Source organism: Cricetulus griseus, chromosome 3, assembly GCF_003668045.3.
Source record: "Cricetulus griseus strain 17A/GY chromosome 3, alternate assembly CriGri-PICRH-1.0, whole genome shotgun sequence".
In the NCBI taxonomy this organism is placed as follows: domain Eukaryota; kingdom Metazoa; phylum Chordata; class Mammalia; order Rodentia; family Cricetidae; genus Cricetulus; species Cricetulus griseus.
In genome coordinates this window covers 181,458,094-181,479,482 of record NC_048596.1, presented here as the reverse complement: position 1 = coordinate 181,479,482, position 21,389 = coordinate 181,458,094, and the positions used below count along the sequence as shown (strand labels likewise).

Sequence of the window (21,389 nt, the reverse complement as noted above, 5' to 3'; positions counted from 1 at the left end):
GACAGAGTCTCATGAAACACAGCCTAGCCACTAACTTGATGTGTAGCTGAGAGTAACCTTGAACTCTGGATCTCCTGCTTTCATCTTCCTTGTGGTAGTAATCACACCTACTCACCACAAGGTCCAGCCACATTTACTCCATCAGTGTGCACCGTTAGTCCAGTGACTATTCTGACCTCCTACTCAATACCCCAGAGAAACTGAATAACACTGTCTGTCTACATTTCACATCAAGAGAACTTGACTTACCACACCTCCAAAGATCTCGTTCCTTACAGCACCAACAGAGTGTAACATTTTATTACTAAGGTTCTCTATTATGCTAAATTCTGATACTAACATTGGGTAATTCTTCTCCAATTAGCCAAGAAAAGGTCTTTTAAACTGGATTTGTGTTCTTCACAAATGGTTTATATCTTTTAGAACTGCAGATTCTATGATTTTTTTTTTAGCTTATTCATATTAACATCCAGTCAAAGTATTTCCCTTATGAAATTCATTTTTAAAAACCAGTCTTTTACTTCTTTATAAATCTTTCATGAAAAGGAGACCACCACCGATCTGTTTTGGGAAATTCCTAAATGGCTTTAGAAAATGGATACATTCATTATGAAGAATAATGTCTGGACTCCTAATTTAAAATATCATCTGATCCTGGTGATTTATTTAATGTCCACATTGAAATAAACAGTTTTATGTATAATCTTCAAAGTAAATGTTTGGTGCTTTTATATGTTCATGAATACCAGGCCTCAAACTCTGAAGGAAATACATTGCTGTCTCTTAACAGCTGGTATTTTGTAATGTTAATTCAATAATGTTATTTAAACACAAAGACATTTATTTCACTGAAAATGATGCCTTGTTTCAAACTCTGAAAAGAAAGGTCATTATATGTCCCAAAATGAAGCTCAATTGTCCTGGAAAAAAACATGTTATAGAAATGGATTCCACAAAGTCTTAAAAAGTAGTAAACAGATGCAGCCAGTCACAGGAAGCAACAAAGCAGCTTATCTTTCCAAAAGCTAAATACTACAGAATGAGACTTCATAGGTTTAAAAGTGACTATAGCCTCTTTTTTTTTGGGGGGGGGGGGTTCGAGACAGGGTTTCTCTGTGTGGCTTTGGAGGCTGTCCTGGAACTAGCTCTTGTAGACCAGGCTGGCCTCGAACTCACAGAGATCCGCCTGCCTCTGCCTCCCAAGTGCTGGGATTAAAAGCATGCACCACCAACGCCTAGCCTATAGCCTCATTCTTTAAAAAAAGAAAGATAAAAGATGGTTTGGCAGAATTTAACTCAAGGTCTAAACATCAGTATTTTTGATGTCACATTGAATCTAAATCATATAAATAACTTTATTTTCAACCTACAGCTTCAAATTCCCTATCATTCAAGCCACAAAGAGGTTCAAAAAATCATGCTTTTATCATCCAACTATATTATTAATACAAGGGTATATTATTTGAACATAAAAAGGAACGCATGCTGGACACGATGGCACATGCCTCTAATCTCAGCATTTAGAAGGCTGCAGTGGAAGGACCAGGTGCAAACTCAGGGTAAGCCTTCATTACACAGGATGACCATCTCTCAAAACAAACAAAACCCTCACCATCACAACCAACAAAACAAGAATTCAAAAATAAAAATAACAATCAAGTATTGCTTCTATAATACAGATGAACCCTCAAAACTGCTATATTAAGTGAAATAAGTCAGGAAAAGTTCAAAATTATTAAATTAACCACAACAGACAAATTGAGAGGTGATAGGAAACATTGAGATTTCAGTTTTCTAAGAGATCTAGGCTGTTATAATAAATATGGTGGCCACTAACAATACTATGGATTTAAATCTCAAGGAGGGGAAGAGAGATGCCTTTAGGAATAAATAGGAAATGAGGATGGATGAAGAACTTGGAGAAAGTCCAACTTTTCAATTTGGATAGAAGAAAACAAGGCAAAGCAGATTATGAATAGCCATTAAGCAAATGAGAACATGTATTATAATTATAGGCTCAAGTTCCCCTTCACTGGCTACATTATGTTACAGAACCTTAGGTTTCTTATTTACAGCAACAAAGATTTTTGTCACAAATATCCTTCCTTTGATTTTCTTCTAGAGGAGGTCTAACTACATAGCCCTGACAGGCTTGGTATTCACTACTTGCTAGTGGCTAGGCTAGTCTCTAACTCAAGTTTCCTGTCTCAACCTCTGGAGTTCAGGTACTACAGATCTCTAATACCATACTTTGATAATGGGAGATTTATTTCGTATTATTGAGACAGGGCCTCACTCACTATGTAGCACTGGCTGGCCTCAAACTCAGAGATTTGCCTGTTTCTGCCTCCCAAGTTCAGGAACCAGAGTTCAGAAAAACCTGTAAAGAGGTTTGAATTTATAGATTTCAGTAAAACCAGAAACTGTAAAATTTTGAATAACAACTTACTTTTGAATCAAGGTATATTTTCCTAAAGAATAATGTTACTTTCATTAGCTTCTCAAAGGGGTATGTAAAGCAAAAAAAGTTCAGTGTGATGGTAAAATCTCTGCTAATGCTCCTTCATAGATGGACACCAAAGACTTTGTAGTATAGACTGTGAGATAAGTACTCTTTTTTCCAGTAATGGGCAGCAGAGAGAAAGAGAGTTGTGTGTGCTAGCTGTTAACGGAGATCAAACTTAAAGCTTTGCATAACTGTAAATATGACCACCAAACAACATACCTAATCTTGCTTCTTTTAACTGTACTCTCTCTTAGACAGCTAAAAATTAAAAATAAATTGGTAAACTTAGATCCTGAAATTTGAGTGTCAGAATAAGGGTACGAGAAAATCTGATCTTATTAACTTGTACAATATTTCCTTCTTTGAAGGTCTAGAGGCTGCAGCTCAGCTGTCTTTCCCTGGCCATGCTGACCCCATTTTAGGAAAAGAGCATTTTCTAGCTACTAGGTAGCTGAGGAGAGGCAAACTGAACATAGAAAAGCTATGATTCAAAGAATTTCCTTGTTTGAGTTCTTTCTTCAGATAATTTTTAGATAAGCAAAGCACAATAATTGTAAATTTACAAACATACCCAAGTTATATCAGTATTGAGTCACAAATCAATATGCACAGAAACCAACCTCAAATGAAGCAAAGACTTCATTCTTCAAAAAAAAAAAAAAATCTTTCAACTGGAAAGAATATTCACTTCTCTATAATACAAACTGATACATGGTGGTGCATGCCTGTAATCCTAGTACTTGGGAGGCAGAAGCAGGCAGATCTTGAGTTTGAGGCCAGCCCGAACTACAGGGCGAGTTCCAGAATAGCCAGGACTACACAGAGAAACCTTATCTGTAAAACAAAACAAAACAAAATAAGTAATAATAAAAAATAAACAGGTAACATTCAGTTTTGCTTACATGCATGTCTGTGTACCATATTTGTCTTGCCTGGTGCCCTGAAGGCCAGAAGAATGCATCCACTAGACCTTCTGGAATTGGAGTTACGGATGGTTTTGAGCTGCCCTGTGGGTGCTGGGAATTGAACTAGTGTCCTTTAAAAGAGTAGACAGTGCTCTGAACCTCGGAGTCATCTCTCCATCACCCCCGCCCCCAGTAAATATTTAAATACTTATTAATAAAGGAGCAAGAAAATAGAAAAGAAGTTTTTAGCTTACCTATGCCAATCATTTCCAAACTATTTATTTATTTTGTTATTGTTCATTTGAGGTTTTTGTTTTTGAGACAGGTTCTCACTATATAGCCCAGTATGGCTTTGAACTCACAAGCCTTCCTGTCTTTGTCTCCTAAATGCCGGGATTATAGGTATGTAGCACCATGCCTAACCTTCAAACTACGTATTTTCACTTATCAGCACCAGGTTCCTCACATTTTATAATCATTGCTAGAAATATATTTCCTTTAGTAAAAATTAGACAAGTCAATGTAAGTAAAGACACAGATCACCACAGAAACTCTGCTTACACATACATTTCCACCAATGTACTACATGGCAGTTTTTATTTTCCCCCAAGGGAAAGAGCTATCCCCCTACCACACCCCCCAGACAATGAACAGTTGTTCTACCCACAAACTAATGAATCATCAGACAAGCTAGCTAGCCTGGCCAGAAGCACCCAGGAAAACAAGATTCCACAGATGAAATATGTACCTTGCTGCCCAGCTGTAATCATTTCTGTAGACTATTTTACAGATTCCTTTAAAAGACTTCATTCTGATTCATCCTGTTAGCCACATGGTCCCCTCTGTTCATAAGTGCACAGTCAGCCACTGTCAGATAATCACTACAGTCATTCATTCACATTTGCCTCTGAATAACAAATTGGTTGCATTCAGGAGAAAATAGTTTCTTACAGTGATCTAATGCAATGTATAAACTTACTTCATATAGTTCAAATGACAAACTGTAAAATGTAAAACTAGAAAATATTTTTGAAACTTGTAGTGTGTATGTATGTATACACACACACACACACACACACACACACATTTAAACACATATTCAATAAATTGATATGTTGCTGGGTACAGTGACAAAAAAACTGTAATCCTAGTCCTTGGAAGACAGAGGTAGGAGGATTGAGTTTGACATCAGCTTGAGCCACAAAGTAAGAATCTATCTCAAAAGCTGGGTGGTGGTGGCACACACCTTTAATCCCACCACTTGGGAGGCAGAGGCAGGCGATATCTGTGAGTTTGAGACCAGCTTGTTTACAAGAGCTAGTTCCAGGACAGCCTCCAAAGCCACAGAGAAACCATCTCGAACACTCCCTCTCCTTCCAGGCAAAAAAAAAAAAAAAAAAAAAAAAAAAAAAATCTCAAAAATGACAAAAGAGTACATTAACTAAACTCAGATTTTTTTTTTTTAAGTCTACATAAGAGCCGGGCACAAGTGGCTCATACCCCCAATCCCAGCTCTTAGAAAGAAGGGGAGTTATCATTCTTTGATACTGGGCTAGTCCAATGCCTGATACATGAGACTGTCTCTCAAAAACATAAAAACTAAAACCCGCCACCACCATAAATAACATGAGAACTGTATACTTTTCTACAAAATCAAAAATTGTACAAACATATCACTAATATGCTTTCTACACAATTATTTTTACTTGGTTTCAATGTATTTTTTTCCTGAGAGAAAAGCTTGTTACACTTTTTGAGTTAGAGTTCAGAAAAGCTGGCAGTACTTCATCAGTTGTTGCCTGAGAGCTCTTAAGCATCTGCAACAGAGCTACATGCAGTTGCAACCTGAGATTCCATCCAGCTCATTCTCTTCCAAGCACTTCATCTGAAAATGACAATCTTTTCCATATCCACATTTATGTTCCATCTAAAAACACTGCTGTCTGTTCCGTCTGTGAGCCCTTAGTACACATTTATGCACTAGCCATACCCATATTATGTAATATACATGGTTTTTAAGTTGAAAATTATTGAAATTTGGTAATTGGAGCTGGCAAGAAGGCTCACTGGTAAGAACAACTGCTGCCAAGCCTGCCAATCTGAGTGCAATCCCTAGAACCCACATGGTGGAAGAAACAGAACCTATGCCCACAAGTTGCCCAACCCCCATACCACTCATACATTAGAAATCAGGAGAGGGGAGCTGGGGAGATGGCTCAGTGGTTAAGAACATTAGCTGGTCTTCAGAGATCCTGAGTTCAATTCCTAGCAATCACATGATGGCTCACAACCATCTGTAATGAGATCTGGTGTCCTATTCTATTCTGGCTTTCAGGGATACATACAGACAGAACACAGGATATATAATAAATAAATAAACCTTTAATATAAAACTAAGGGGAAATGAGGGAAAATAAGAGCCTACTCAAAAATTTATTTCTTTATTCATTAAATCAAATTCTGTTAAAAATTACTTTGCTATTCTACCTTCATAAGCACTGGCAAGCCTATAATTCTAGCACTTGAAAGGCTAAGGAAAAAGGATCAAAAATACCTTATGACAGGCCTAGTGGTGCACGCCTTTAATCCTGACAGGTAGGCAGCAGATCTCTAAGGGTCAACCAACAGTAACCAATAAAGTTCATTTTTTGAAATCAGCTTTCATACTCTTTGGACTAACTGGACCATATAATTACCATATATAGACGAGCAGATTACATAAAAAAAAACATTAATGTGATCACTCAAGACTATTAATTATGGTCAATCAAATCAATCATTTGAAATAAAATGTAATTGGAAATAAGTCCTAAGAGCGAAGGAATTAAGCAGAGTCTCTATAATTTCAATTTAGGAATGACTTCAGTTCTGATTACTTCTTTCCTTACCTGTCTTTGGACAGCTAAATTACAAGGAAGCAGTTTAAAGAACTAAAAAACGTCTTGGTTGCCAAGGCAGATGACATACTAAGCTAAGATGGACTACTCAGAAGAGATGAAGTTTTCCAGCAGCACTGTAGGTCTACCTGAAATAAACTCACCAAGTCATACTACAGCACCACACTACGATTCAGTTACAGTCTTACCTTACAAAACCATGTAATAGTCTAACTTTGCATAGGGGATTACAATTTAAGATGCATTTTCAGTGCCAGGCATACTGGCACAAGCCGGTAAACCATAACCTTGGGGAGGTAGAAGCAGAAGAAACACAAGTTCAAGACCAACCTTTGTAACAGGAGACTAGTCTCAAACAATTCAACTTCAAAAATATATTTTTCATATATTCTGGTATTTCATTTAATCATCACAAGGAATATTTTGCTTACCATTTATGAATATGCAAACAGCTGTGATTCGCTTTTACTCTACCTTTCTATTGTGTTGTAGTATTTTAAATCTTCCCTGAAAAACTGTAAGAGCCAAGATAAGGACTAAGAACACAACTCAGTGGTAGAGTACTCGAGTAACCCATGCAAGGCTCTGGGTTCCATGCCCAGTACTATCCAAAACAAACAAAAACAATGACAAACCAAATGCAAACAGTTCAACTGTTTCAAATGGGGCTGGAAGAATGGCTCAGTGGTTAAGAGCACTGCTATTCTTCCAGAGGAACCATGTTCTATTCCTAGCATCCATGTAGCAGCTCACAATCTTCTATAACCAGTCCCTGGGACTCCAATGCCCTCTTTTGGTCTCTTCTTTGAGCATCAAGCACATATAGAGTGAAAAAAAAACTTACAAGCAGGCAAACACTCATACACATTTTTTCTTTTTGTTTCAAGGCCAGCCTGATCATGAGTTCCAGGGCAGTCTGTCCTCCCCCCCAAATATTCAAATAGTTCAAAACAAAAATATATAACACTATGCTCAAACTTGTCTTTCTTTCTTTCTTTCTTTCTTTCTTTCTTTCTTTCTTTCTTTCTTTTTTTGGTTTTTCAAGACAGGGTTTCTCTGTGTAGCTTTGGAGCCTATCCTGGCACTCACTCTGGAGACCAGGCTGGCCTCGAACTCACAGAGATCCGCCTGCCTCTGCATCCCGAGTGCTGGGATTAAAGGCGTGTGCCACCAACGCCCGGCACTATGCTCTAACTTGATCTTACATAAAGCACCTATTTCTAGGTAATAGTCTGCTAACGGACCTTCATTAAAGACCTTTGGTTTGGAAAAACAACAAAATCTTCAGTTTGGGGAAGAAAACTGGGGGGGGGGGGTGTTTGAACCTAGCGCTTCACAAGGGCTAAGCAAGAGCTCTAAAAACTCATCTATATCTCCAGCCCTCTTTTTGCCTTTCATTTTTGAGACAAGGTTTCCCTAAGTTGCCCAGGCTGGCTTGAAGTCACTCTGTAGGTCAAGAAGTCCTTGAACTTTTGATACTCCCACTTAGGCCTCCCAAGAAGTTGGCTTATAGATCTTTGCCAAGAGCCTAGGTAAAAATACTCTTGCTATCACATACGAAAAAGAATGAATAAAAGGGGCTATTTTCTGAAGCCATTTTCTTAAAACACAAAACTACTATTTCGAATAAAAAATTATCATTTCCTATTTACTAAAATTGTAAGCTGTTCTGAATTCACTAAATTTAAGAATTATTATTGTGGCTGGACTCCAACATGGCCAATGATCCCATCATCCTGGTATTCATACCCAACTGTAATAATCCCCTTCTCTGTTGAATGTGGCCTAGACTTAGTGACTAGCTACTAATAAACAAATGAGACCCAAATGACTCGGAATAGTCATAAAAAGCACGGTGACTTCATTCATTTTCTCTGTAAAGAGAGCACAAGTCTTGAAACATAAGTCATATGAGCTTAGAAGTACATCCTTTGGCTCTAGACAAGTCTTCAGAGACTGTCCAGCCCAATCTAACAGTATGAATGTAACCTCAAGAGAGAACCTGACCCAGAAACACACAGCTACAATCCCAGATTTGTGTAAAGGAGCCTGAGAAAACTTTTGGAGTGGGTGAAACATAACCTTATCCATAGTGGCATTTATATGTATGAATACATTTGTTAAAGTAAAATTTATGCTATTAAACTAGTGTATTTTATTATATTTAAACTACATTTCAGTAAAGTTGATCTTTTTCAAAGGTCACTGAACTCTTGATGAAGTTCACTTTGAATGAAGTGTCACTTTAAAAAGCAATCTGTTAATTAGTTCTGGGAATTCAGAGTAGGCAGTAAAAAAATAGAAGCTATAAAAACAAGCAACCATCACAAACCCACATGTCCTCAACTGAGCACACCTGCTTCTTCCTCCATCTATAGTCCTTCCCATCTCAGATGATGGCAGCCCCACATTTCCATTTGGTCTAGCCAACACTCTTTCCCACCCACTACATACAGTTTATCAACAAATTCAATGGTTTTATTTCAGAACACATTCACCACCACCACCTTGTCAAGATTACTTCAATAGCCAAACTGGTCTCCCTACTTCACAATCTATTACCAACCTGGAACACAGAGTGAATCTTTCAAAACCTAACACAAACCGTATCATTCATCTGCTTGGAACCCTGAAACCACTCTCAATTTTACTCTTAATAAAAGTTGGTGTCAAGCCAGGTGTAATGGCTCATACACCTTTATCTAGAATATTGGAGGCTGAGGGAAGAGTATCAGAAGTTCAAGGCCAACCTCAGCTATATAGCAAAATCAAGAACAGTCTGAGATATGTGAGACCCTGACTTCAAAAACTAAAACAAAACAGGGAAAATTAAAAAATAAGTAACAACACCTTTGGGTAGGTGAGACAGTTCAGCGGGTAGTAACACTTGCTACAACACCTGGTAACTAGAGTTCAATCCCTGAAGTTCCAGATTCCCACAACCTTACACTTATATATACTAAATAAAAATATAATAAGAACACCTTCCTAAAAGAAAAAAAAAAAAAAAAAAAGCCTGTCAGCCTTTAAAGCCAGCACTTAGGAAGCAGAGGCAAGTGGATCTCTGAGTTCGAGGCCAGCCTGGTCTACAGAGTGAGTTCCAGGACAGCAAAAGATACATAGAGAAACCCTGTCTCCAAAAACCAAAAAAAGTCATTGTAACAGTCTACCACAGTCACATTAAGCAGCTCCTAGTTTTATTGCCTTTATCTCATCTTCTACTCCTGTCGTAGTCTACCGTAGCCACACTGTCCTGCTTGCTGTTTACATAGTATGCAGTGCAAGCTCCTTTAAAATGTTTTTTTCCCATCTAGAGCATATCTCTTCAGATGCCTGGATGGAACATCATTCCTAATCTCCTTTAGGTTGCTTTTCTACCAATACCACCTATTTAAAATTGCAAATGTTCCTGGTCACTTGCAAGTCAAGAGAAACAAGCTGATTGGGAGGTAACTAGGTTAAAGCAAGGGGATTTACACACCTGTAATCCCAGCACTTGGGAAGTACAGGCAGGAGGATCAGGAGTTCAAACTAGGTGGAAAAAATATAAGATGACACTCACTTGGTATTTGATAAAAATAGGAATTTTTTTTTTTTTTGGTTTTTCGAGACAGGGTTTTTCTGTGGCTTTGGAGGCTGTCCTGGAACTAGCTCTTATAGACCAGGCTGGTCTCGAACTTAAAAATAAGAATTAACATTGGCAAATAATTAACATTTGGGAAAGTTCTTTCAATTGTCTTTTTAGTAATCAGCCTTAGGCCTGTGAAGACAGAAAGTCTAAAGATAACAACAAAGCATAAAAAGGGAGAAAGAAAATATAAGATCCCACAGTCTGAAAGCCATGGATGAGAAAACCTAGGTTAGTATTCCTTTTTACATCAATCGGAGTACTTTATCTTAGCAGTATGCAGCAACATGCTAGGGAGAGTATTGTTTCTTTTCTGCCTTTCTTTTGGTGAGTATAGGTGTTGGCAAAACTATATATGAAAGATCTGTCACTTATATGTAAACACAATTTACATATGAAAGAAAAATACTGATTTTGGCCAGCATCACCATTCTTGGAATATAGCCCTACTCATCTGTTTAGCTTTTTTGACACTACAATTATAGAGGAGAATAGCTGCAACAGAGAACACAAGCCTACAGAACTGAAAATATTAACCACCTGTCCCTCTTTTAGAAACATAAACTTCTAAAACCAGTATTAATACGATGTAAGTTTTTTGATATCTTGCACCAGTTTTATCATTTGCTACTGAAAATGAAATATATTATAAATACCAATTTTCATTTTCTAATTACACAAGAAAGTAAATTATGTAACTATTACTCATTGTTTTTAAAATCCTGCAGTCTTTCCCTTTTCAATCTAAAGATTAGCTGGTTGCCCATAAAAGATCAAATCTAGTCAGGTGGTGTTGTCGAAAACCTGTTTTTGTTTTTCCAAGACAGGGTTTCTCTGTGTAGCTTCAGAGCCTGTCCTGGCACTCACTCTGTAGACCAGGCTGGACTCAGGAGGCAGAAGCAGGTGGATCTCTGGGAGTTTGAGGCCAGCCTAATCTACAGAGGAGTACCAGGACAGCTAGAGTTACACACAGAGAAATCTTGTCTTGAAAAACAAAGACAAACAAACAAGAGATCAAATCTAAACAAAATCTTTCATTGTACTTAAAACAGATAAATCTTGTAATTAGTGTTTATATGCTGCTACTTCTTTTCAGCTTTTTTTTTTTTTTTAAAGAGTTACTTTATTATTTGTGTGTGGTATGGGGTGAGATGTATCTGAATACCAGCGTACAGTTTTTCAGGGACCAGCTCTTTGCTTCCATTTTTGTTTCTGTGACTGTGATACTCCATTAGCTTCTGGTAGCTCCTCTAGACTCTATCTCCTACCCTGAGGTAGGAATGCTGAAGCTGTGATAACCACAATGGATTCTGAGGATCACTGTTGTCATCAAGGTTGCCAGGCACACATTTTTACCTGCAGAGCCATCACACCAGAATTGTTTTGTTTTGAGATAGGGTCTCACGGTCGACAGACTGACTTGGGATTCATTAAGAAGTCCAGGAACTGCCCCCAAATTAAAGAAGCAAAATCTGCCAAGCCACATAAGAGTTTATGCTATTCATGATGACACTTAGAAAACTAATTTAGCAAGTTGCTAGAAACAGGTATGGTAACATACTACAAGCTGGGTGTGGTGGCACACACCTGTAACCCCAGCAGTCAAAGTAGAGTCAGGAGGATCAAAGAGTTCTGGGTTGGCCACAGCTATAAGAGGCTGCATGTCTCAAAACAAAAACAACAACAAAAAAAAAGTCCCAGAAAAACAAACAAACAAAACCCCTAAATCACCAACAAAACCATTCTATAGAGAAAGTAGGAGAAATACTGAATATACAATTGGATACAAAAGTTTACAAAATCAGTTGATTTTAAAAAAATATTTTTTTATTCTTTGGAAGTTTGACTCCTTGATCAAAGATCAACCAATCTAAAATACTAGTTATTAAATTTTTATCAAATGATATAATACAGATTTTAATAGCTATCAGTGTAAACATTTCCATCTATATTTTCATAACTTTAACCTCAGCTTCTAACATAAAAATTTTAAGGCATTTATCTGAATTCCCAGAAAGTTTTCCTTAAAATAAAGAGAAAATATTTAAGTAGTAGTTTTCTTATGATTTTCTTAAAATCAAATTTGCTATATTAACAAAATACCTGTAATTTGTTTGTAAATATATAAACATTTAGCTTTTTAAAATTTAAACATAGTTTTTATCCCATTTTTTCTCTTTAGTTCATTTTTCACAGAACTATTGTAATGTATTTTAGTAGACACAAAATTTTTTGCTAACTTTTATAGAAATTAAAACTTGAATATTAAATGTAGAATATTATTTTCCTATAAGTTAGAACATCTCATGACAATTATTATTTATATATATGTGTGTGTGTGTGTGTGTGTGTGTGTGTGTGTGTATTAGGAACCAAATGTTATAAAAGTCATTAAAATCATTTTACATTCTTTTAACATGAAAACAAATCTGACCATATGTCTAGGTACTCAGACTAATAATCTCCTTATTAAAATGCAATTACTGAGACAATAATAAAACAATCCACAATATTTTAAATTGCAAAAAGATATTTCCTACCTTGCCTGCTTCTCTTTCTAAGTCGACATATTCCCGGCTAGGTGTTTGACGCTGTTCTCCCTGCCAGCTGGCCGGAAAAAACTGGAGAGACAGATTGGTTCCTGTGGCCACAAAAGCCTTTTAGAAAAATCAATACAAACAGGATCAGGAGCAGGACATTACATAAATTATGCAGGCAGTCATTTATTTTTACATCAGTTTATGTCTTAAGCCAGGCAGCACCGAGAATACTTAAAAGTAAAAAACATGCACTCATCATTTTTCTTAAGTATTAAGTTACAAACATCTGATTCCATTTTAAGGACATTTGCCATTGGCTGCTTAAATATAAAATCAGACATGGAATCAATACTTTCTTTCAGGTCATTTTTTTGCTGACATTAGGAACTCACATTGCTTGTGTCTAACCAAAATTTCTATTCCTGGATTTAAAAACTTCATTTTCAAATGTGAAAATCACTCATAATTTTGAAACACGTAACATAAAATGAGATATTTTTAATTTTTTTTGATTCTTTGCCTCAAGAAAAAAATGCAACCATGCGTGGTGCATTTAAAAATCCTGCATTATTTATTAAAGCATGAATTACAAAGCCCATCAAAAAATGTACTAGGAGGCCAAGTGTGACAGTGAACACCTTTGATTCCAGCAGCACTCAGGAGACAGAGGCAGATGGAGCTCTGTGAGTTCGAGGCCAGACTGGTCTATATAGTGAGTTCCAGGACAGCTAGAGCTACATAGTGAGATCCAGTCTCCAAAAAAAAAAAAAAAAAAAAAAAAGTTAGTGGTAAAGCTCAATACACAGAACAATCTAAAACCATCTCCAAAGTATCATTTTATGTAGCCTCTGAGCAATTTAGCTATATTTCCCCCACATAAAACAAACAAAATTCAAAAAATATCATTATTCCCCTAAGAGAGATTTAGAAAGAAGTAAAAATCATATTTTTTAAAAATACATTTGATCTGGAGAGATTGTTCAGCAGTTAGAGCACTGGCTACTCTTGTAGAGGACCCAGGTTCAATTTCCAGTACCCACATGGTGGCTCCCAACATTTGTAACTCCAGTTCCAGGGGATCCTGTGCGCCCTTTAAGCCTCTGTGGAAACTTCACACACAGTGCTCAGATGGCATACATGGATATGCAAAAAAACCAAAACCAAACCAGGAGTGTCCTGACACAGTCAGGAAACATAGTCCAGGCCTGACAGCCCAGCTTTGAAACCCTGTCTAGAAACATAAAAACGAAATGAAAAACTCAACATTTTAAGCTGTGCATAGTGGCACATGCCTTTAATCCCAGGATTTAAGATACAGAAAAAGGCAGATTCCTGTGAATCCAAGGCCAGTATGGTCTACCATAGTGAGTTCCAGGACAGCCAGTGCTATCCTGACTTGAAAAAAAAAAAAAATCATTTTAGGGGCTAGAGAGACAGCTCAGTGTTTAAGAATACTGGTTATTTTCAAAAGATTGGAGTTTGATTCTCAGCATCCACACACAGGGGCTCACAATCATCTGTAACTCAACTTCCAGGGGATCTAATTCCCCTTTCTGACTTCTGGGCACCAGGCATATCACATAACCATATACATAAAAAAAAAAAACCATCCATATACATAAAAAGTTTCAAAGTCATCTATATATGAACTCTTCTTTGCTGGAAGCATAATTTTAAATTTTGCTAATTAAATTCTGAAGCATCAAATGTTTCTAAATATAATCTTCATTTGAAAGCTAGGGACTCACATTCGGGGGGATTTGCTCACAGTCACTAGATGATGAATTTATCCATCAGTTCCCCTGAGGAATAACAACTTCAGAAGAAAGGGGTCTCACTATGGGGACCAAGCTGGCTTTAACTAATCCTTTTTTTCTCTCCATTTCCTACTTATTTCTATCACTGGTACTATAGATACATTTCTTCAGCCTAACTGCTCAGTCTCTCAACTGGGCAAGTTTTATCCATAAAAGCCCCACCAGCACAAGTTCAAATGAAAAGCAGATTCATGAATTCAAGTTCATCTTTGGCTACACATTAAGTTTAAACCCAACCTGGGCTCCAGGAGACCCTGCCCAACACCATCCTCTCCCAAAAATGAAAACCAGAATTTTATATATATATACATATATATATATATATGTATATATATATATTATATATATATATATATATGAAATATGCCTAGGCTGTATGACTGAAGGCATGCCTCAGTTTCCTTATTTATTAAGCTGCTTAGAAAAGTACTAATAAGCACTATATAAAAGTGTACTGAATAATACAAGAGAAACAATTCCTCTCCCATAGAATGCTCTAAAACTCAGCACAGAGGCCAGGCTGTTCAAATTCAAGGCAGGCCTCCTGTTCTGGGATCACAAGCAGGAGCTGTCATGCTTTGTCTTTGGAAACTATCTTGCTATTTTGCCCATGCTGTCTTCAAACTCCAAGGCCCAAGTCATCTTTTTCATTCAATTTCTCCAGTATTTCGACTACAGGCACAAAGCTTATACACAGCCAAAGAGAAATTACTGAGTGCTACCTTTCTTGGCGTTAGATAACATTTTCAGAGCAGAGAATTGGCAGGTTAATCCAGCCCAGGAGGCATGTTTGTTGACAGCTGTTTTTACTAAGAGGCAAATCCTTCAACTTCTAGTGTCCTAAATCAGGTCTGAGCTAAGGCACTGCAGATCCTATTACCTCACATCCTGTCTCAATTGCAACCTCAGACTTCTTAAGGTGGGTGTTGTTCACACCTGTAATTACAGCAATCAAGCAACAGAGGCAGGAGAATCAAGAGTTCCAAGGCTAGCCTGTGTTCAGTGCTGCCCAAGCCTGACAACCTAGAGTTCGCCTCCAGGACCCATATGGTGGAAAGAAAGAACTGATACCAGTTAAACTGTCCTCTGACTTCCACAAGCACACCATTCATGTCAGAGTGAGTGCCTGCAAACACGTGCGTGCACAAAAACAATTGTAATATCCAAAAGAAGAAAAGTTTCTGCTTCTCTAACTTCATGCCTATTATCTGAAGAATCTTCTCATAAGGATGAAAAGGGCAAAAACTGATAAGCAAGTACTGAAACCACATCTTTCTTCCCCCCCCCCAAAAAAAAGAAAGACAAAATCTCACTATGTCATTCTGATTAGCCTAGAACTTACCACATAGACCAGGCTGGCCTAAAATTCACATTGATCTGCTTGCCTCCTGAGATCTAGGAACAAAGGTGTGGACCACCTTGAGCATCGAAACACCTGCTAACTTATCTTTTTAATGGAATACCTACACATATGAAAGAGTTTGGAAAACTCTGAAATCATTAAAACAGCATACTTTATTTTAGAACCCAACATACTTCTTACCATTCAAATTTCAGGATTAAAAGTATGTATTAGTGAGAAAATGAAAAAGTAAAAAAAAAAAAAAACCCTAACTTTTAGAGGCAGAAGGATTAGGAGTTTGAGGCTATCCCCTTAGAAAGTGAGAACATGTCTCAACACACACACACACACACACACACACCCCTTTTACTTTTCTCACAGTAAAACCATAACTCTCACAAGGCATTTTTCTCATAATTATTTCTTGTATTGTTAGTATTAAAGACATTTCCAGCATGCTTACTCTAAGAATTAATGACCAAGCATGGTGGTGTATATCTTTAATCCCAGCACTCAGGAGGCAGAGGCAGAGGCAGAGGCAGAGGCAGAGGCAGAGGCAGAGGCAGAGGCAGAGGCAGCTTGGTTAACAAAGCAAATTCCAGGCCTTATATTATAGGCCTTATATAAATTTTAGGCCTTATATTATATAACCTCTAAATTCAAAATTCAGATAACCAAATATTTTTGATGGAAAACAAAAAATTATGATTTTTTTACTTAGAAGACATTCAGAATATGGTCTCTATTTCTGTGAGCTAAGGGTCCTTTAAGTTTTCTTTGGAGGAGGGCTAGGCATGACCTCAACCACTGGGTGGAACAGCCCTAACCCACAGGATCCTGTATTTATAAGTGAGGCAAAAGGACCATCCTCAGTTACACACTGAATTAGCCCAGCCTGGGCTACTTTGGAGCCTGCCTGCTGTCCAAAATCCACCAAAAATAAATGAAATAAATGTAACTAACATAATCCTAGCTAGTCAGGAAGCACAAAGATCACAAGTTCAAAGCAACTTAGTAAGAGTCTCTCTCAAAGTTTAAAATAAAACTTTTTCAAAAGGGCCATGGAGGCCGGGCAGTATTGGTGAACACCTTTAATCCCAGTGCTTGGGAGGCAGAGGCAGGCGGATCTTTGTGAGTTTGAGGCCAGCATGGTCTACAAGAGTTAGTTCTAGGACAGCCTCCAAAGCTACACAGATAAACCTTGTCTCAAAAGAACAAAAAAAAAAAAAAAAAAAAAAAAAAAAAAAAAAAAAGGAAAAACCAAGCCAAAACAAAAGGCAATGGATACAGCTCAATTTTATGGAATATTTGCCTAGCATGCTCAAGACCTTAGGGCTCAATTCTTATTATTGGGGTGGGGAGAATAGGTAACAATTAAAAGATGAAAACCAGAAAGAGAAGAAAATGTGAAATTCCTTCCCCAATACGAATAGTTAAATTACTCAACAAAGGGCCAATGAGAAGGTAAAGGCACTTATACTGCTAACAACTTAAACCCTGAACCCACACGGTGAAGGAAAGAAACAAGCTATCCTCTGACTTCCACTCACTCACCATGGCACACATACTGCCCCCTCCACTAAATCAATAAATGTTAAAAAAAAATAAAAAATAAAAAACAAATTACTTGTTGTGGAGCCCAGTCCCAATGGATACATTTACAAAATATTCCTGTACCTAAGCCTAAGGGAACTCTGAAAAAGTCTGTGTAAGAGCCAGAGTGGGGAATTTGCTATGACTGTGTCTCCAGTAATGTCAGAAGCTGTATTCATAGTCTCACCAACATGACTGTCCAAACATGAACTGAACAAGGATGACACTGGGTATGCCAAAGTAGACAGGGAGAAGCCCACCAGGTCTCAACCCTACACAAAGAAGTGAGGCAACTGAGGGGAGCTGTGATAAAGAGAGGGGGTCTTCCCTAAGGAAGAGCACACCAATTGGCTGTCCAGTGCCAAATGGTCGGCCCTGAAAACATACATACAAGTAATACTGTATGGACAGAACAGGTTAATTTAAAAATATATTTATATATACATATTACATATAAAATGTATACATATATAAAATTTTTAAAAAAGGCTTTGAATTTGAAGGAACAGTGGGGAGGAGATATGGGAAAGCTTGGAAGGAAGAAAGAACAGGAAGAGAGAATTGTAATTATAAACTCAAAAAAGACTAAGAAATAAAAACTCTCCCTTCTCTCATTTCTTTCTGTATCTGTATCCGTCCGTCCGTCCGTCCGTCCGTCCGTCCGTCCGTCCATCCATCCATCCCCTGGAACTCAGTCTGTAGACCAGACTGCCTTCAAACTCAAGTGATATGCCTGCCTGCCTCTGACTCCTGAATTCTGGGATTAAAGGCCACCACCACCTGGCTCAATCTACCTTTCTTATAAAAATTTTCAGAAAATAAACACAGTTTATTAAAATTTGTAAGGAGCTGGGGGTGCTTCTCAGTTGTACCAGGCATGGCAAACACCTGTAATCCTAGGACTTGGCAGGTCCAAGCAAGAGAATTGTAAATTCATCCAAGGCTATATTGCCAGCCTAGGTTACATATGACCTTTTCTCAAAGAAAAACAGAAAATAAAATTTGTAGGATCTTAGAGAGCCTATAACATCTAATTCATTCTAAAAGAAATTTAGGACAGATATAGCAAGCTATAACATTGCTACACCACAACATTAAAATACAGTTGTTTAGATATACTGTGCCTTGAATTGTATGCCCAATTTATAATTACATGTACCAAACTCTGATAGGACAAATAAATCCTACTGGCTATGCATCACTACATTAAAAAAAAATCAACTCAGCTTTAAAAACAGTAACTTATTTTAATTGCATCTTATTTGTTTATACTTAACACTGGTAACATCCAGGAAATCCTTTAACAAGTATACCATCTACTTTTTGCTTCTGAAGCAGGCAAAGGATTGCCTTCAACACTGTGCTGATGAAAGATTTTCTTCTATCACTCAGGGCCAAAACTAAAAAGCATTTCTTAGGCTTTCCAATCAAGTAACTATCACAATTACTCAAGAAACCAGATAATGGGTTGAAAGCAGTACTCTTTCGTTATGAAACACCTTAATGATCAAATATTCTATAGCTCTTGATGTATCTAATTAGTGTCACCTCACTACCAATTCAATTCCAACAGCCTTCATTTTAAGTACTAAATAACCTTTAAAAACAAATCTTTTTTTTTTTTAAACTCTAATGTTGAGTTCTTGGTATGTGAATTACACCTCAATTAAAAAAAAAATGTGTGGGGTGCTGGAGGGGTGGCTCAACGGTTAACAGCACTGGCTGCTCTTCCAGAGGACCTAGGTTCAATTCCCAGACCCACATGGCAGCTCACAGCTGCCTGTAACCCCAGTTCCAGGGAACCTGACATCCTTACAGATACACATGCAAGCAAAACCACCAATGCACATAAAACAAAAAAAAAAAAAACCAAAAAAACCAAAAAAACCCCAAAACAACTGTTATGTGGGGGCAGAAAATACACTCACCAATAGTCACCTATATTCAAATTGTACCTTTGCTTCAAGTTTGGGCTAAGACAATGGGCATGTCACTGAGCAAATAAATACTAAGATTCCATTACATAGTGCTTCAACTAAAAAACAAAAAACAAAACCCAATTATCTTTTTCCTACAGTTTCTTCCCTTTGCTGCTTCCTAACTAACACATCTCAAGAGGGCAACTAACAGACAAGAGAGGAACTAGGTCACTAATATTTTTCTACCTAGTAGGCTTCAAATGAAAAACAAGGGCCTCTAGATCAACTCCGGGTTTGGTTTCGTGGAACCAGGGAATTCTTTAAGGATTCCAATACTAAGAGGGATATGTTTAGGTTAGAAAAAAAAGAAAAGAAAAGAAACGTTTCTTTCAGACTCAACATTCTAAGAAAAGAAAATGGTCCATCCTTTGGGGCCCTCCCCCACCCCCCCATCCCGTTAGGACGACAGATAAGTGGAGTAGATTTACTCCCGGCTGTATTGGGAGATAGGTTCACTTATAGATTTACCAATCTCGCTTCTCAGAAACAAACTATCGCTGACTCCAAATGCTTCTTTTCACCAATGGGTGTATTCTTTCTACAAGCCCTCCGATCCCTAGGCAATAACCCTTGCCAGGCTCGGGTTTCAGCTCCACTCCGAGAGCGGAGCCTGGTCTGGGAACCACAGACCATCGCAGCCGGCCAAGGAGAAGGAACGCGTGTCCAACCGAGGGCCGACCCGCCAGCGTCGGCTTTTCTGCCTTTCGAATCCGGACTAGGAAGTGAGACTGCGCCCGCTCAGTTCCGGGAGCCGCAGCGTCCGCAGCGCCGTCCGGAACCCGCCTGGGCCGCGCGCAACAAGTGACTGGCGCGCGCCTGGGTCCCCACGGCCTCCCCGCGCACCCGGGCCCGCCGACTTACGATCTCCGAACGGCCGTCGCGGCAGGCGTTCTGGAAGCGTGTCTGGCGCTCCTCGTGAGGCCGGTCCCTGAAGCCCGTGTACTTAATCTGCAAGGCAGAGACGGCCCGAAATCAGGAGTCAAATCCGCGGCGGTGCCCGCCCGCCCGCCCGCTCCCCGCGGCTCCGATAAGGGCAAGCAGAGTCTGTGGGCGGACTGCTGCCCGGGTGAGATTACCCCTCCGCCGGCCAGCCGCCTCGGGCTTCCCGGGAACCAAGCCGCTCAAACTTTTCTCCGCCCGGGCCCACTCGGGGCGCGCCAAGGCCTCCGCGCCTCCCACCCGCCTCACCTCACACTCGCGGCTCAGCTTCCTGAAGAACTCCTCGTTCTCGAACTTGCTTCTCTGGTCGGGTACGACGCGCGGCATCTTCGCGCCCTCAGGCCGCGCCGGCCGGCCGCGCTTCGGGCTAGCGCGGGCAGCCGCTGGCGGGCTCGGTGCTGACCGGCTGACCGCCCACCCGCGGCGTCTGGACTCCCGCTGCTCTTTGTTTCAGGAGCCCGCCCGCGTGGGCTCCCGCTCCAGGGAGTCTGAGGTGCGGCCGTCTGCTTGAGCCCAACCCACACTACCGCCGCCGCCGCCGCCTCAGCCGTTGCTTGCCGCCCGCGCAGACACAGCTCTAGCCTCCCCCGGCCGCTGCCGCCACTTCCTCTCGCCGCCCCCCCTTCTCTTCCCCTCTCCCCGCCGGCCCCACCCCTCCTCGCGCGCCCGCCCGCCTCAAACTCTAGCAAACAAGACGCACCATTCACAACTCCACGACCCGCGCCGCGCATGCGCCATCCAGCAGCTTGCGGGGCCACTGGGTTGCAGTGAAACCCGGCTCCTTCCGCAGCAAGATCTCCTTCCTCTAGCCTGTCCGTGGGCTTCTTACCGAACAAGCGCCCAGAAAGGATCCGCCCATCCCTTAGCAACTAGGAGCGGCCCCGCAGACCTTTTTTCTGCCCTTTCTGGGCTTATCTGGAACTTCTTGGCTCCCCAGCCAGCCACACGGAGTAACCCCAGATAGCCACTTGAATTCGAGGAAACCTAAGTCCTTGAGGACTTTGCATATTTCACACAGTCAGGGAGGGTTGTGGACTGTGCACTAAAAGGTGGAAGTAGACATCTAGCCGAAACATGGTGGAAAGGTGGGGGCTGTTGGAGCCAGGTGGGCATTAAAGATTCTGTGTAGCTGTCTGCAGGCGAAGATTTTAGACAAGTACCAGACCAGTAAGTCTCAGATTGGTAATTTCCAAAATGCATACTCATAAATTCATAGCGTTAGTGTGAGAGTGTTTATGTAGGT

The 21,389-nt window shown here is 39.5% G+C and overlaps 1 protein-coding gene across 4 annotated transcripts in view; it reads right to left on the bottom strand.

Annotated features, from left to right (window-relative positions):
• Positions 1-20,709, bottom strand: part of Cbfb (core-binding factor subunit beta) — a 47,317-nt gene extending 26,608 nt beyond the window's left edge. Inside the window, exons 1-3 of one of the 4 annotated variants that reach the window (XM_027405777.2) lie at positions 20,396-20,692; positions 20,069-20,155; positions 12,477-12,593 (exon numbers count right to left, since the gene is read on the bottom strand). In XM_027405777.2, coding sequence (XP_027261578.1) covers positions 12,477-12,593; positions 20,069-20,155; positions 20,396-20,473 — 282 coding nt within the window. In that variant the 5' untranslated portion in view covers positions 20,474-20,692. Of the gene's footprint in view, positions 1-12,476; positions 12,594-20,068; positions 20,156-20,395 lie in introns of all 4 variants that reach the window. The other 3 variants (XM_027405778.2, XM_027405779.2, XM_035442619.1) reach the window with 3 other exon arrangements.
• Between the last annotated feature and the right edge of the window lie 680 nt (positions 20,710-21,389).